Raw genomic sequence first — 13,136 nt, 5'->3', positions numbered from 1 at the left:
TTATCTGTTTGTATTTGTTACCCCCCCCCCCCCTCTTCGCTTCTTTACTTTCTTTTTCTATGTAATGCATCGCTGCAAGGCCCTGAAGGAACGCACAAGGCGGTGTCAATACCCAGTTTCCTCTTTTTTTTCCCTCTAAGCATTGCGGGTGAATCGGCATATTTTTTTCTCTCTTGGGTTTTATACTCTTATTCTTTCTCTAAATAATCGGTTGGTTGGGCGGTAGTTGGGCAGGTGTCACAGGAAGTGGCCCTTTTACGGTCTTTTGGTTTTATCGGGCGTGATGAGGGAAGTCAGCGCCTTTTGAGCGCCCATGTATGGATTATGATCATTGGAGATACCATAGTTAGTGCAAGCAATGATGCCATCCATGGCGTGGAGTTTTCAATCCTTTGACACGACGTTTTCCGTAGAACTATCATTTCCAGGGAGTACGTATACAATCGAGGATATATGACTCTGAAGCGAGCGTTGGCGCACGTGCTTGGAGATCAATTCATGTGATGCGCGGTACACGATCAGAAGAGCGGTGGTGGTTGCCCGGGTTCTGCCTTAGTTTCTGGTGCCTGCAGCTGGGGTTATACCGTTTCTATTTATTTACATCATAGAAGGGAATACCTACGGGGCCAGGAGTACCACTGGGGGCAGGGATGCGGGGTGTGGAGATCACGTACACCTTTCCTCCTTGTCATTCGACAACCGCTCAATCACACCCAAGCCATTCCCCTCCATACTCTCCACTCGCCCCTCCCACGCACTTGCATCTGGATACTTAACGAGACATACCGCGTCCCCCCCCTTGCTGCTCCCACATATATCTTCAATCCTTCATTAATACTTCTTTTTTGTTCTCTCCAAGGTCCCCCTGCATACAGTACTACCTATTACCTATTACCTATTATCTATTATCTATCTCCAGGCCGACATGAATATAGATCTTTCCCGCTGGAAGAGCTTTCGGGGCGGGCGTGAAAGCAAAAGCAAGGTATATCTTTCAAGGTCCCTTGTATGCCCATCGCGAAGCATTATGTCATTAGGAAGAATGTCTTACCAATATTCTCCCGAGCATTTTGTTATCTCTTTGAGTGCTTCTTCTCCTACCTGTGTTTGGGGACGCTTAATGGATAGATAGCTAACTGAGAAATGTCCTCCTTCCCGTGGCACCAACAGCCCCGACGCTTCTCCGGAGAACTCTACGGCGCGGCCGAGGACAGGTCGAGAAAATCGCTGTCGCTGGGGTCGGCAAGGGCCGCCGCCGAGTCGTCTGCTAGGGATGACGCAAATGTATTTTTACAACTGCTCTTAAACGCCCAAGGCCTGTTGGCATCCGCTTGGGGAATGCACTCGGGCTTACAACCGATCTTTGTTTCGCAGGTCCCTCGGATCCAGAGAGAGCTGTCCAAGCTCGGGATCGCCGTCCCGGACGAGAAGGTGCTGGAGGTGCTCCGGGGCCGGTGCGCGAGCAGCGACCCGGACAAGGCGCTGCAGGTGCTGATCGCGATCGAGGACTCGAAGGACGGCGTCGTGTACGATATCTCGACCGATGTCAGGATGCTGGGCGGCGCGGAGAATAATGGTGGCGTGACGTGCTTTATAGATTCGCTCTTGTTTGCCATGTTTGGGAACATGAAGGCTTTTGAGGTGGTTTTCACAGTTCTTCTCTTCCCTCTCCCCCGTAAAAGTTTCGTGTTGGCTGAGCTCTGGGTATTCGCCTTTTGCGAGTTCCATCTTTTTTTTTGTAGGCCATGATATATAGCCCCGCAAACGATATAGACGATGATGCCAAGAAGATGGCTGCTCATATACGACTATTTGTTAATCTGTCGCGAAAAGGGACATCGGTTACCACGGAAATTGTAGGCCATGGCTTCACCGGAGAAGATATTTTGGGCAGATAGATATTAATATTTTTACTTTCACAGATAACAAAGTTGCAGTGGGCATTAAACGACGCTGGTTGGGCCGAGGCAGTCTCCGGTCAACAGCAAGACCCCTCGGAACTATTTGGTTTTATTACTGACAGACTCAAACTTCCTCTCTTGACCGTCAAAGTTGATATCGCTCACGGCGGAAAGGAAATGGTTGATGACGACCACAAGTTTATCAATGAGCGATTACTAAACCTATCTATCCCTCCTGAGTGGGGGCCAGATGATGTAGTCCCACTTGAAGCTTGCCTAGAGTGTAAGAAGCTTCCTTTGAAAGAAAAGAACAAGCTCCAAAGCTTACATTCACAGCCTATTTTCATAGCCGAGTTGATGTAAGGCGCCAATTGGAGCGCCAGGCAACGATGGATCCACTACGCATGCCTGACCATGATCATGCAGATGAGAAGGGCCCTGAAGTACTTCATATCGAGACTGCTGATCTAGGTTCCCAGCCAAGCAGCCCTATAGCAACTCCTCAAACCCCCGTCACACCTTCATTCCAAACCTCCGAATCATCAGGCCCTTCCACACAGCCAAGAAAAGAGTCATTGTCCCTCGTGCGTACTGTAACTGTTGAAGATCATGTTGTAGTTCCTGGCGGGCGCCGAAAACGTGCCACGACGATGCGGAAGGAAGTTATGCTTCCAGCATGGTGCTTTTTCAGCATATTACCGTTTTATACAGCCTCCTTACCTGAAGCAGAGAACCGATCGTCCAACTATGCAGAGCATTTCGCGAAGAACCGCCCGGTCTTGGGATTGTGTCTGAAAAGATACTCATACCACCCGAAGCATGGTGCTCAGAGGGATCCTAGGAAAATTGATGTCCCACTCGAGGTCGCTTTACCAACTTTTGTGAGTGATGATGAGATGGGCGAAGATGGGCGGATATACGGGAATTTTAAGCTGGTGCTCCAATCCGCCGTCTGCCATCGCGGCAATTCGGTCCACAGTGGTCATTATATCGCCCTGGTAAGAAGTGATAGGGAGGGGATGTGGCTGCGATTTGATGACATGAACATTGCAGAACGAGTCAAGGAGATTGACCATAAGACTGCCTTTGAAGAAGAAACCCCATACATGCTGTTTTACCAGGTACAACCCCTTGACTCGGATGAAAGAGTTGTGGGACCTCCACCCCCGGCTATACATTCGATGGAAGCCACATCCGAGAAACGCCTCTCGATACTCTCAACTTCGTCTGAAAATAGCATCTTAACAATACCTATGATTCCTGAACCAACGGTCAACGAGCCACCTTCATATGATAACCATAAAACCGCCCCAGAGCTTGGTACTTCGCCTCCGCCAGAGTACACTGCAGGATTTCTCGCGCTCCCGGGCCGGTCCGAAGTTTCAACTCCTGGGGAGCAGATTGAGCGACTACGCCCATCATCAAGATCCCCTCAGAGGCCCGGTTCAAAGGATGGCGCGTCAATCGAGTCGGCGAAGAAACGATCAAAGAGTGAGAACGCAGTAGGCGATCGCTGGGAGAGTATGCGTAAGAGTTTGCCAGGGAGGGGAAAGAGCCAGGATATATTCTCGTTCGGCTCCCGTAAGAGCGGCGAGTGGAAACGCGAGGAGCAGCAGAAGCGGGAGGAGCAGCAGCCCGGGGATGAGCGGCCGAGCGAAGATAGCGGCGAGAGCGAGATTTCGGAGAATGCGAGTGTGGCAAAGAAGAAAGATAAGAAGGGTAAAGGAAAGGAGTCCGAAGATAAGGAGAAAGAGAAGAAGGGCAAGAACAAGGAAGACAAGAGGGACAAAATCATTGACTGGAGACCCAGTAAGGAGATTAACAGGGAATGCAGGATCTCATAGTACTATTTGCCCGGCCCTGTACCCCTCCTTTCTTGTCTTTCTTACCTATATTATATTTATCATACCCTATATCCATCTTGTTGGGGCTTTTTTACATAATGTTTTTTTATTGTTAGCTTGGTTTCGGCTCAGCCTGGTTTTGGCTTGGATTAGTTCTTTTTCTTTTTTCATTTTCATTTTTCATTGGTTTCAATGGTTTGGTATGGTATGGTATGGTATGGCTTGGATTGGACGGATGTTGCATATGTTTGGGCGGCGTTCATTGTATGAATAGATGTCTTGTCTTTTTCAACAAAGGGATTGATGCATTATATATTAGAGTTTTCTTGCAAGAGATGATTGTTCAACAAATTCACCTAGCAGTTAATAATGGCATTAATCAATCAAGAAGGGTGCAGCAGTGTGCGATGATGAGCCGGTAAATGGTACCGAGTGATATACTGTGTCTCAAACTGAGTTCCTTGATTATCTCTGAAAAGAAGCAAAACTACATGCCGAGCGCCAATTAACCTTACTTCTTTTAATGTGCCCCGATTTCAAGCGCTTAGGTCCGTGGGTCGACCCAGAAAATCAGGACTCCCGAAAGAGCTTGGTGTTGGTTTCATGGCCAGACTCGGAGCGGTAATAGTAACATATAAAAACCCAATATTCCCGGAAGAAGTAGATTTAATACCATAAAGACTAGATAGTTGAAAACAAAAATTAACTTGTGGTCTATCTGGAGATACGTGTTACTAGTAGTTGAATGGACCCCTTAATTAATGATATATATCTCGGCCGTTTATACCAGCTTTTGTATAAGAATGAATTCGGAAGATTGGTCATTATGTATTTTTCCAAAGGTATATCAATACAGAATTCTCTTCGTCTGTCTCTAAGGGCGAAAGACTAGAGCCGGTATGAGGGATCATGAAATATCACTCGTTTGCAATAGCTACAGAACCAAAAAGCGGGCGGATCCAGTACACTAGGCTCGAGCTATATAGCTCGAGCTTTTGGTAGAGGCCCGTGAAAAGGCTCGGACCGGTGGCCAATGATCGATATAACAGGAAACACTTCTGCCAAGATCAGGGGTTAACGATCAAGAGGAAAAATAGCTCCATGGAATCATTATCTGCAGAAAGACAATAAGCCTATATTTGCAATTCCCACAATTAAATCTTCGGGACATATAAATATAAGTAAAATTATGCTCATGAGCTAGCTCGGGCTTACTGGGTAGTAAGGCTCATTGTGAATGAGCCGAAAGTTCGAGCTCAAGGCTCGAGCCGGCTCAGCTCATTTACCACACTATTCGAGTCTCAGTAATCTATTTAGAGTACCAGGGGCCGATAAATTGATTCTTATCTTTTGTATTACGATGCTTACAAGACTTCATACCTGTTATACCGGGCCCACTCCCTGGGAGTGGGCATTTGTGAGGGAACAGGAGTGCCTTTACTGAGGGGTCGGTCGGTTAATGCATTAAAAAATGTTTTTTTATACGAATTTTGGTATAGGAAACGTTAAAATTGATGTATTTCCTCACCCGCTAGAGTCTCCTTCCTTAGCATGAAAACATAAGGGCTTTTTGAATTGTTCTAGCTAGTATAATATTCACTAGTTAAAAAAGGTACTGTTGTTCTTTTGCTGGTAATGTAATTCCCATTCGCCATCGAACTTATTTCGCCAGCGGAAAGGCCATAAACGCGTCCAGCCAAATAGGGACTAGCGCCATACATGCAGCGCATACAGAAATAGTTTAGCGGCAATCATACAATATCACTCGTGCCAACGCTTTCTATGATGTGTATCAACCCTAGACGTACAAGATAGATATCTCATCGATTGGGATATACGAACTGCAGAGTTCAGGCAGCGAAAAGTGTGTCTTTCCCACGAACGAAAAGTGTGTATGAGACCATGACGTTTTTCTGCATATCCCATGTTACGCAGGATTCAGGCAACCCACTTGGGTATAGGTACAACTGTATCCAGCAGCACCCCTCACCTCCCCGGTACTACTCTTACGTTGTAGGGATATAAATGTGTCTGCGTAACTTAAAATGTATATTCCCGTTGTCAGTTCCCCCCTCTCTCCAAATTGGCGAATTCAACCTCGCTAGCAATGTCCTTCCCCTGCAGCCATAAATCTTGTCACAAGGTTTTTCGCACTCAGAATGCTGTTGACCAGCACTTTTTCTCCTTCCACAACAAGGCAGCATACGATGCCACGATCAAAGCTGCCCAGAAAGCGAACGAAGAGAGAAGGAGGCAAGAAATGGAGGAGGCAAGAATACAATTGGCAATGGGAAATAAAACAGAAAGCCAAATGGATAGGATAGAGACTCTGTTGAGAGGTCCAAATCAAAATCTCTCGTTCAGCGAAGCAGTCTTGCAGAAAAACGGCTATCACGAACCTCCGAGGTTGAACGGCCAACCAGACCCCACTCTCAGATTTGTCGCCCAGAATAGGGCATCTGAAATGGGCCCACCTTCAAGAGTAGCCCCATTGACGTCCTCTTCCCATGACAAAGACCGTTCCTCGCGGCGTAGCTCTATGCTCAATACAGAAGTACATAGAGCCGGTAATTACGCCTCGCCCTCGACGACAACCTCTGAAATACCTCAATACGATTACTATGAGAATGATCCATATTTCTCATACGGTTCGGACCCCGCTGTCCAAAAAGATCGTCCAGAGCCTCTCCCCTGTGAGGATTGTAGCTTCCTTTTCCGGGATCAAGAATCGCTAGATTACCATATCAGTATCAAGCACCAACCACCGCCCTGCTTCGTCTGCCATAAGCCCTTTCCTCGCGATCAAAGCCTTGATGAGCATCTCGAAACAGTGCCTCATGAGTGTGCTTACTGCCATATTTCTCTGCCCTCCAGAAAGTCAGGGGTGGTATCACATATGTGGTTCTCTCACCCCTTCGTTTGTAGGGAGTGTGGGTGTAGTCTGCCAAACTCGAGTGCTCTGGGTCGGCACATGAGCATGGCACATGGAAGTGGGGGACTTTGCTGTCAGGTGTGTCAGCCGCCATGCGGGAGGACTTTTGACACGCAGGAAGGCCTCGATGGGCATATCAGGTCCATGCTGCATGGGAACTCAAAAGCTGCTGGTACCCGCCGTAGCGAGTATGGAGGAACTGCCCAATGGGTATCTCAAGATCAAGCTCGCCGCCGTGCGCGTGAGGAAAAATCCTCTGTTCCAGAGGGCTCTCGATCATCTCGACGCTCCCGCCGGAGCCAGGGTTCAATTGAGACTAGGGAACCCTCATCTTTAGCAGTCCGTCATGAAGAAGAAGAAGAAGAAGGTCCCTATATGTTTAGGAAATCTACATTTCTACCGCCTGTCCGTCATGAAGAAGAAGGTACAGTTGAGTTAGGAAGCCCATCGCGACCAGCTGCTCGCCATAAATTTAATCCGTTAATTACGGAGAATCCTCCTCAACCTCCCGGCACTCGGCGCAAAAGGGATTTATCTGTAGCTGGGAGCTCTACAGGGTCAACGACTCATCATACTGAAGTCTCTTCCGTGTCAGGAAGATTTCCGGCAGTCGTCAGCAGTGACGAAAACCGATTTCGATGTAATTGTGGTAGTAATACCTGCGTTATGTCATGCGATGGCCCCCATAATACCCGTAAGTCTAGCTATAGAGATATTATATTTAAGCCAGATAAAGTGATCTGATTTCCTTTAGAGACAGATATCACCCCTACACAACAAGCTATCTTAGATTCCATGTCCCAGCAAACACGTCGATCCCGAGCCACACCAGTCCAGCCAGTCCAGCCAGTCCGGCGAGCCACACCGATTCAGCCCTTACAGCCAACCCGGCGAGCCACACCAATTCAGCCTTTACAGCCAACCCGGCGAGCTACACCATCCCAGTCAGTCCAGCTAGGCCAAATAATCAAATCAAATCAGCGAGACCACCCAGACAAAGCAAGCCATCCAGACCACCCAGACCATCCCGACAATCCAGGCTATCCAGGCTATCCAGACTATCCAGACTATCCAGGCCAATTACTCCAACCAACTAAACTAGTCCAGAAAGCTCAGTCAGCCCGGAGCAAAACCCCCATCAATTCACTGAAAAAGCAAGGATCCTCAACGTATCCATGCTGGACATGCCACCCGTTCTGCGGGAACGTATTCGATACCGAAGAGGAAAAGAAAGCACATATCAAGTCCGTGAGTTTAAAGGGGAAGTCTTCCAAGCGTTTAGATATGAATGAGAACTATTCTGAGTTTCTGGGTACGAGTGGGAAACACTCTGAGCTTTTGGGTACAAACGAGAAGCCTCCAAGTCCAGCCATCCGCCGGAGCAGAACTCTGTTCCTATGTGAGAGCTGTGATCCTGCATGTAACCAGATATTTGAAGTTCATGAAGCTTTAACAGCCCATATCGAGCAAAAGACACATCTTGAGATCCAAAATTTGGAGGAAGATATCAGATCGGCAGAGCAAACTGCTCAAATCCGGATCGAAGCTCTTGAGAAAAAACTGGAAGAAATGAAGGAAAAACATCGCCTCGAGATCGAGACCATGAACACAGATCTTGAATTGATGAGGGAGAGGATTTTTGAGATTGACACCCAAATCTTACCCTCTTTTGCATGTGATTTATGCAAGCCATTCTGCGGAAATATCTTCGACACCGAGGAAGCTGTCGAAGAGCATCTGGATATCGTATTGGATAATGCGATGGACACACGTCTCAAATCATTCAGAGAGAAAGATGCTTTCGATGCCAAGAAGGCGAAATTTCCAATGAAATGTTATACATGCACGCCGCCCTGTGGGAGCACCCTCGACAGCTCTGAATGTCTGAACCAGCATCTGGATCTTATGATCGAGAAATCACAACACCTGATCACTCGGTATTCGAAGCAAGAATTCCCATGCAATAAATGCGATCCACCTTGTGGAAAATTTTTCGATTGCAAAGAGGATCTAGAAGCTCATTTGGTGCCTGCGGCAGAGACTGCGGAGGTGGTGGAAGATGCTGGGCCCCAGGAGGCCCCTAAAACTGACTGTGAGTCGCAAACTGAAACTTTTGTTGATTTGGAATCCCCGAAATTCCACGATAAAAGCATGCGGGACTTCCAGCGAATTTTGGACGCCCGCACTGTGCGACAAAAACAGGCAGAACAATCGATTTTGGATATAGTAGATCAATTTTCATGCGATACATGTAGCCCTCAATGTAGGCGCATCTTCAACACCGAGGAAGAGCTACAAAACCATCAGAACTTTATAGAGGAAAAGAATCTACGTAACGCCACACGACCTAGCCCGGACCGGTGGTCTTGGTTAATTATTGAGACCCCGGATGCTGTCGAAACTTTGTTGTCAATGACACAAGAGCAAGATGTTCTTTTAGAAAATGAATATTTCGAGCCCCCTCAAAAGTTCGGTCACCAGGATCAAACCAAATGTATTAATTGTCATGGTGAGTCTACAGGTACTCTTTTTTGAAGAGATCGTGAATAAAGATAAAGCTGATTTTCTAGGTGTTAAATCGAAGCTAGATCTAGAGGAAAACGTTATCTGTTCGTACCATACTGGTAGATGGGAGAAGGATGTAAGTATTTACCACTATACTATCAATATTGATTTCCACAATGATAACTTACAAAATCAGGGAGATAAAACTCGTCCCAGCTGCTGCAAGAAAAGAATCAAAGGATGCAAAGTCCAAGATAAACACTCATTCATAAACACTGAGGGTCTCGAGGGGCCGATGCTCCAACTAACACCAGAGCCATCTTCTCGTCATCCGAAACGAAAAGCAGTCGTTCTTGGCTGCGGGGTGGGCGTTTCTACCCAGGCGACCAGCGAATTGATCCAGCTCATTGCAATCGACTTCTTCACCGGGGAAGTCCTAATCGACATGATAGTTCGTCCCAGAAAACAAATAGCCGACTATAGAACACGATGGACCGGAGTCACAGAAGATATGGCACAGCTAGCCATCGCGGCAGGGGAGTTCTTGGACTCCTTTGAAAATGCAAGAGCAGAGCTTTTGAAATGGATAGACAGTCAGACGATACTCATCGGTCACTCGCTACATATGGAGTTATGGCAACTACAGCTCAAACACCACTTGGTTATAGATTTGTCTTTAGCCATGCCGCATGCCGGATACAAACCACTTAGAAAGTCGAAGGGCAAAAACTTGAAAGCCATACTGCAGAACTTCTTAGGAGAAATCATTCAGGACGACGATGATGGGTACGATCTTCTGGAGAATTTACGCGGGATAAGGGAGTTGATAATTAGGTTGAGCGGAGGTGGTACAGCTGTTAATGCGGATTATGAAGGTGAGGAAGAGGTTGCGGAAACTTCCTAATACCTCGAGATGTCTAGCAATATGCGCTTTTTTCCGCTGATTGGTATACTGTCGTTTTTTTCCTTTCTTTTTTTCTATAGTTTCCTTGTGGGATTGAAATCTAGGGTAGCACTGCAGTTCTCGTATTTTCTTTCAGTTTTATGCTACGATTCTCAACAATTTGCCGATCAGATCTTGTTTTCTTTTGTCGATTGAACTCTTCTGTATGATTATTTATCATATGTATGGCCTGAAAGGTTCGGTGAAGGGTTAGGTTCCTTCGCTGAGGCCTGCAACCGCAGCTTTCCTTATATAAACGCATTGGATTTGGTATCACATGTTTTTTTTTTTTTTTTTTTTTTTTTTTTTGACACGGATATATCTAAACTCCGAGCTTTGAAGATGATCGAGTGACATTACATGACGCGAAAGTAATTTTCATGATTGGAGATTATCTGCAAAATAAATTAATCCAGCGCGCTCCCACTATGCTATGCTACGGATTCACAAGTAGCTATGTACATGTAGCGTTGGGGTGGAATGCGAAGCTTAACCCTTAAACCCTTAACGCTTAAACCTTAACCCAGCTTGAAACGATTCACCTAACCCTACCTCAACACCTGCGGTTCTACGATAATTCTACGTAACTACATGTACATGTCATTATAATTGCGATCCAAGCTAGGTTTGATCGGGTGATTAAGCAGCTAGTACTACATAGCTCCAATCCCTAGCAGATAAACTCCAAGACCAATTTCTTTTTGGTGGAAACCCCCCATCTGGTACCATCATCTTATGATTCTCGGCTTTGGGCACGGTGGACAACCGTTTTGAACGTACGCATTTTAAGTTATGGCTCATGCATGTGATCACGATCATTTACAGAATTCTGCTAGTTTAAGATGGGCATAAAATAGCTACATTGAATGCAGCGAGATTAGCAAATCACTAATTCTAAAAAAAAAAGCATACACTTGAATAAGAAGAATTCATACACAACCATCTAGGCATGAGCAACGAAGAGGACAAATTCGAGGAAGAAAGAGAAAGAAAAAAGCGAAGAAACAAAATCAGAAGCTTAACGCCCACCGAATCAACCCGAGAATTTTGTAAATATACAGAATAGAGTAGGGGAATAAGAACGCTGAAATACTAGTTATTCAATCAGCTTATAGAAGGTCACATTCAGACATATGGTATAGGTCTAGGGTAGCACGATACATCGCATTTGGTGCGACAATACCACTGTTCTCACATATCAGTATTTATACGCGAGGGAAGGATTGAGGGAAATTAGATAGAGGAGGGGTAAAATACTTGTTCGTAACGAAATATCCCACATAGCTTCCTGGGATAAAGTCTACCATTGGGTTCGGCATTTCCACGTTGTCGATAACGTATCCTATTTCATCGGTTAATGAGGTTTCCCATATATTCCTTTATCGGAGAGTATAACCCACCTTCTTGGAAATCAACAGTCTTAGGTGCTCCCATCTCAATCCACTGGTCTTCGAAGAAAGTAGTAATTGGGCATAGAGCGTATGACCCCGATAAAACTACCACCGGGGTGTTCCTTGCCTTTGCAGCCCTTACGATGTTTTTCGTTCCAGCAGGAGCTAGCAGGCTTCCATCGGCAAACACATACTCTGTTCCCAAAATCACCTTATTGACTCTGCCCATGAAGTTGATCACATCGGAATCCGAGATAACGATAACCTGAATTCCGCGGTCCTGAAGACTCTTTCTCGCCGCAAGCTCAGCCGCGTCCTCGTCCTCTTCATTGGCGGTATCTTTGTTCATCACCGCGTTGTGGGTCTTCCGGTATACATTCAACGATCCCTCAACTACAACGACGGTAAAATCTCTCTTCTGCGCGGCACGAAGGAGAAGTCGCTGGACGGTAGAAGGGAACCCGTAAGTGAGAATAACTTCATTCCTGTGGATAACGTTCATCGCATACTCCGCAAGATTCGTCTCGCACGAATCAAGCTCCTCAATAAGTTCCTGGATATCCTGGATTATAGCCGGGCGGACGTCATGTTGCACAGAGGACTGTGGCTTGGCAACGCCGGTAGACGGAGGTGAAGACGTAGCAGATGAGGTAATTGACGAGGAGGGGTGAGAGAATATCTCAAAGACATTTGTTAACGAAGGGTTTGAGGCCGCAACCGCAAATGACTTGACGGTCATGAGTGAGGGACGTTTCTTGAGTGCAGTGGGACCACCTTGGAGCGCTTCTATATAAATGTTAAGCATTTGACTCACGTCGATACAGAAAGAAATTTCCTACCCTCAAAGTCCTCTGAACGGAGCGCTTCTTGGAATTGATCACCCATTCCGTTGTTCTCTGCTTCCTCACGGATAATCCCAACAACCCTTCGCGCCATGTTCCTGACCGACATCTCTCTTGGACGTGCAGCAGAGAGCCGCTCCTCAACGCCTGAAATATAGTCGACCAGCTGCCGTATGCTCTGGAAACGGTATGAGGAGATCAGGCGGAGGAAGAGCTGTGCAGTCCCAACAGCTGCGGGGACGGGGTTCCGTATGACACGGCGTTTGAGTGCCCTGCAGCCCGTCAAGTTAGTTGCAGAACCCAATACTTCTTAGAGAATGAGAACTAACCCGACATAGAGTTCGACGGAGTTTTCATGGTGAAAGTCGGTTTCGAGATGTGTAAGCCACCATTTAAGCCCAGGTGTCTGTAGAGTGGAGGTCGGTGCGGTTGGTGCCATTTTGAAAGGATTTGGATGATGTTTTCTTAAGAGGAGCTGGGGTTTCTATTACTGACAAAGGTTTGCAAGAGGAACGAAGGTACAGGTGGATTATGAAGGGGCTACAGGGTTTGTTTGCATATTTGTTGGAGGGGCACAGTCATTGAATTCCCTACCCCACCATACACCACTGGGTAATGATCGCCCGGGTAACCCAAAATACATGGAATTCTATGTTTGACATCGCAACCTTTGAAGCTTCTTTTCGATTGCATATTGCAAATATAAATACAATATTCTTCAATTTTTTTTCTCTTCATATTTGAGTACTTTAGATATATGGTTACAGGTACATGTAGT

The 13,136-nt window shown here is 46.4% G+C and overlaps 3 protein-coding genes across 3 annotated transcripts; 2 read left to right on the top strand and 1 right to left on the bottom strand.

The window, feature by feature from the left end:
- Nucleotides 1-925: 925 nt before the first annotated feature.
- LAJ45_06064 (uncharacterized protein) lies at nt 926-3,745 on the top strand (the record flags this gene model as incomplete). Its single annotated transcript, XM_046115632.1, has 6 exons — nt 926-985; nt 1,171-1,284; nt 1,375-1,644; nt 1,743-1,856; nt 1,923-2,184; nt 2,238-3,745. 6 exons carry the CDS (start codon nt 926-928, stop codon nt 3,743-3,745), a joined length of 2,328 nt encoding a protein of 775 aa, XP_045971216.1.
- Nucleotides 3,746-5,852: 2,107 nt separating this feature from the next.
- On the top strand, nt 5,853-10,086 carry LAJ45_06063 (uncharacterized protein; the record flags this gene model as incomplete). The annotated part of the gene is made up of 5 exons (XM_046115631.1): nt 5,853-6,575; nt 6,795-7,371; nt 7,432-9,186; nt 9,248-9,318; nt 9,379-10,086. The coding sequence occupies 5 exons, from the start codon at nt 5,853-5,855 to the stop codon at nt 10,084-10,086; spliced, it is 3,834 nt and encodes a 1,277-aa protein (XP_045971215.1).
- Nucleotides 10,087-11,234: 1,148 nt separating this feature from the next.
- On the bottom strand, nt 11,235-12,797 carry LAJ45_06062 (uncharacterized protein; the record flags this gene model as incomplete). The annotated part of the gene is made up of 5 exons (XM_046115630.1): nt 11,235-11,310; nt 11,383-11,467; nt 11,526-12,302; nt 12,356-12,630; nt 12,688-12,797. 5 exons carry the CDS (start codon nt 12,795-12,797, stop codon nt 11,235-11,237), a joined length of 1,323 nt encoding a protein of 440 aa, XP_045971214.1.
- Between the last annotated feature and the right edge of the window lie 339 nt (nt 12,798-13,136).

This window comes from Morchella importuna (genome assembly GCF_003444635.1).
Source record: "Morchella importuna strain M04M26 chromosome Unknown Morimp01GS017, whole genome shotgun sequence".
NCBI classification, from domain to species: domain Eukaryota; kingdom Fungi; phylum Ascomycota; class Pezizomycetes; order Pezizales; family Morchellaceae; genus Morchella; species Morchella importuna.
Note: the sequence above shows the minus strand (reverse complement) of the source record. Positions and strands in the feature narration are given on the sequence as shown.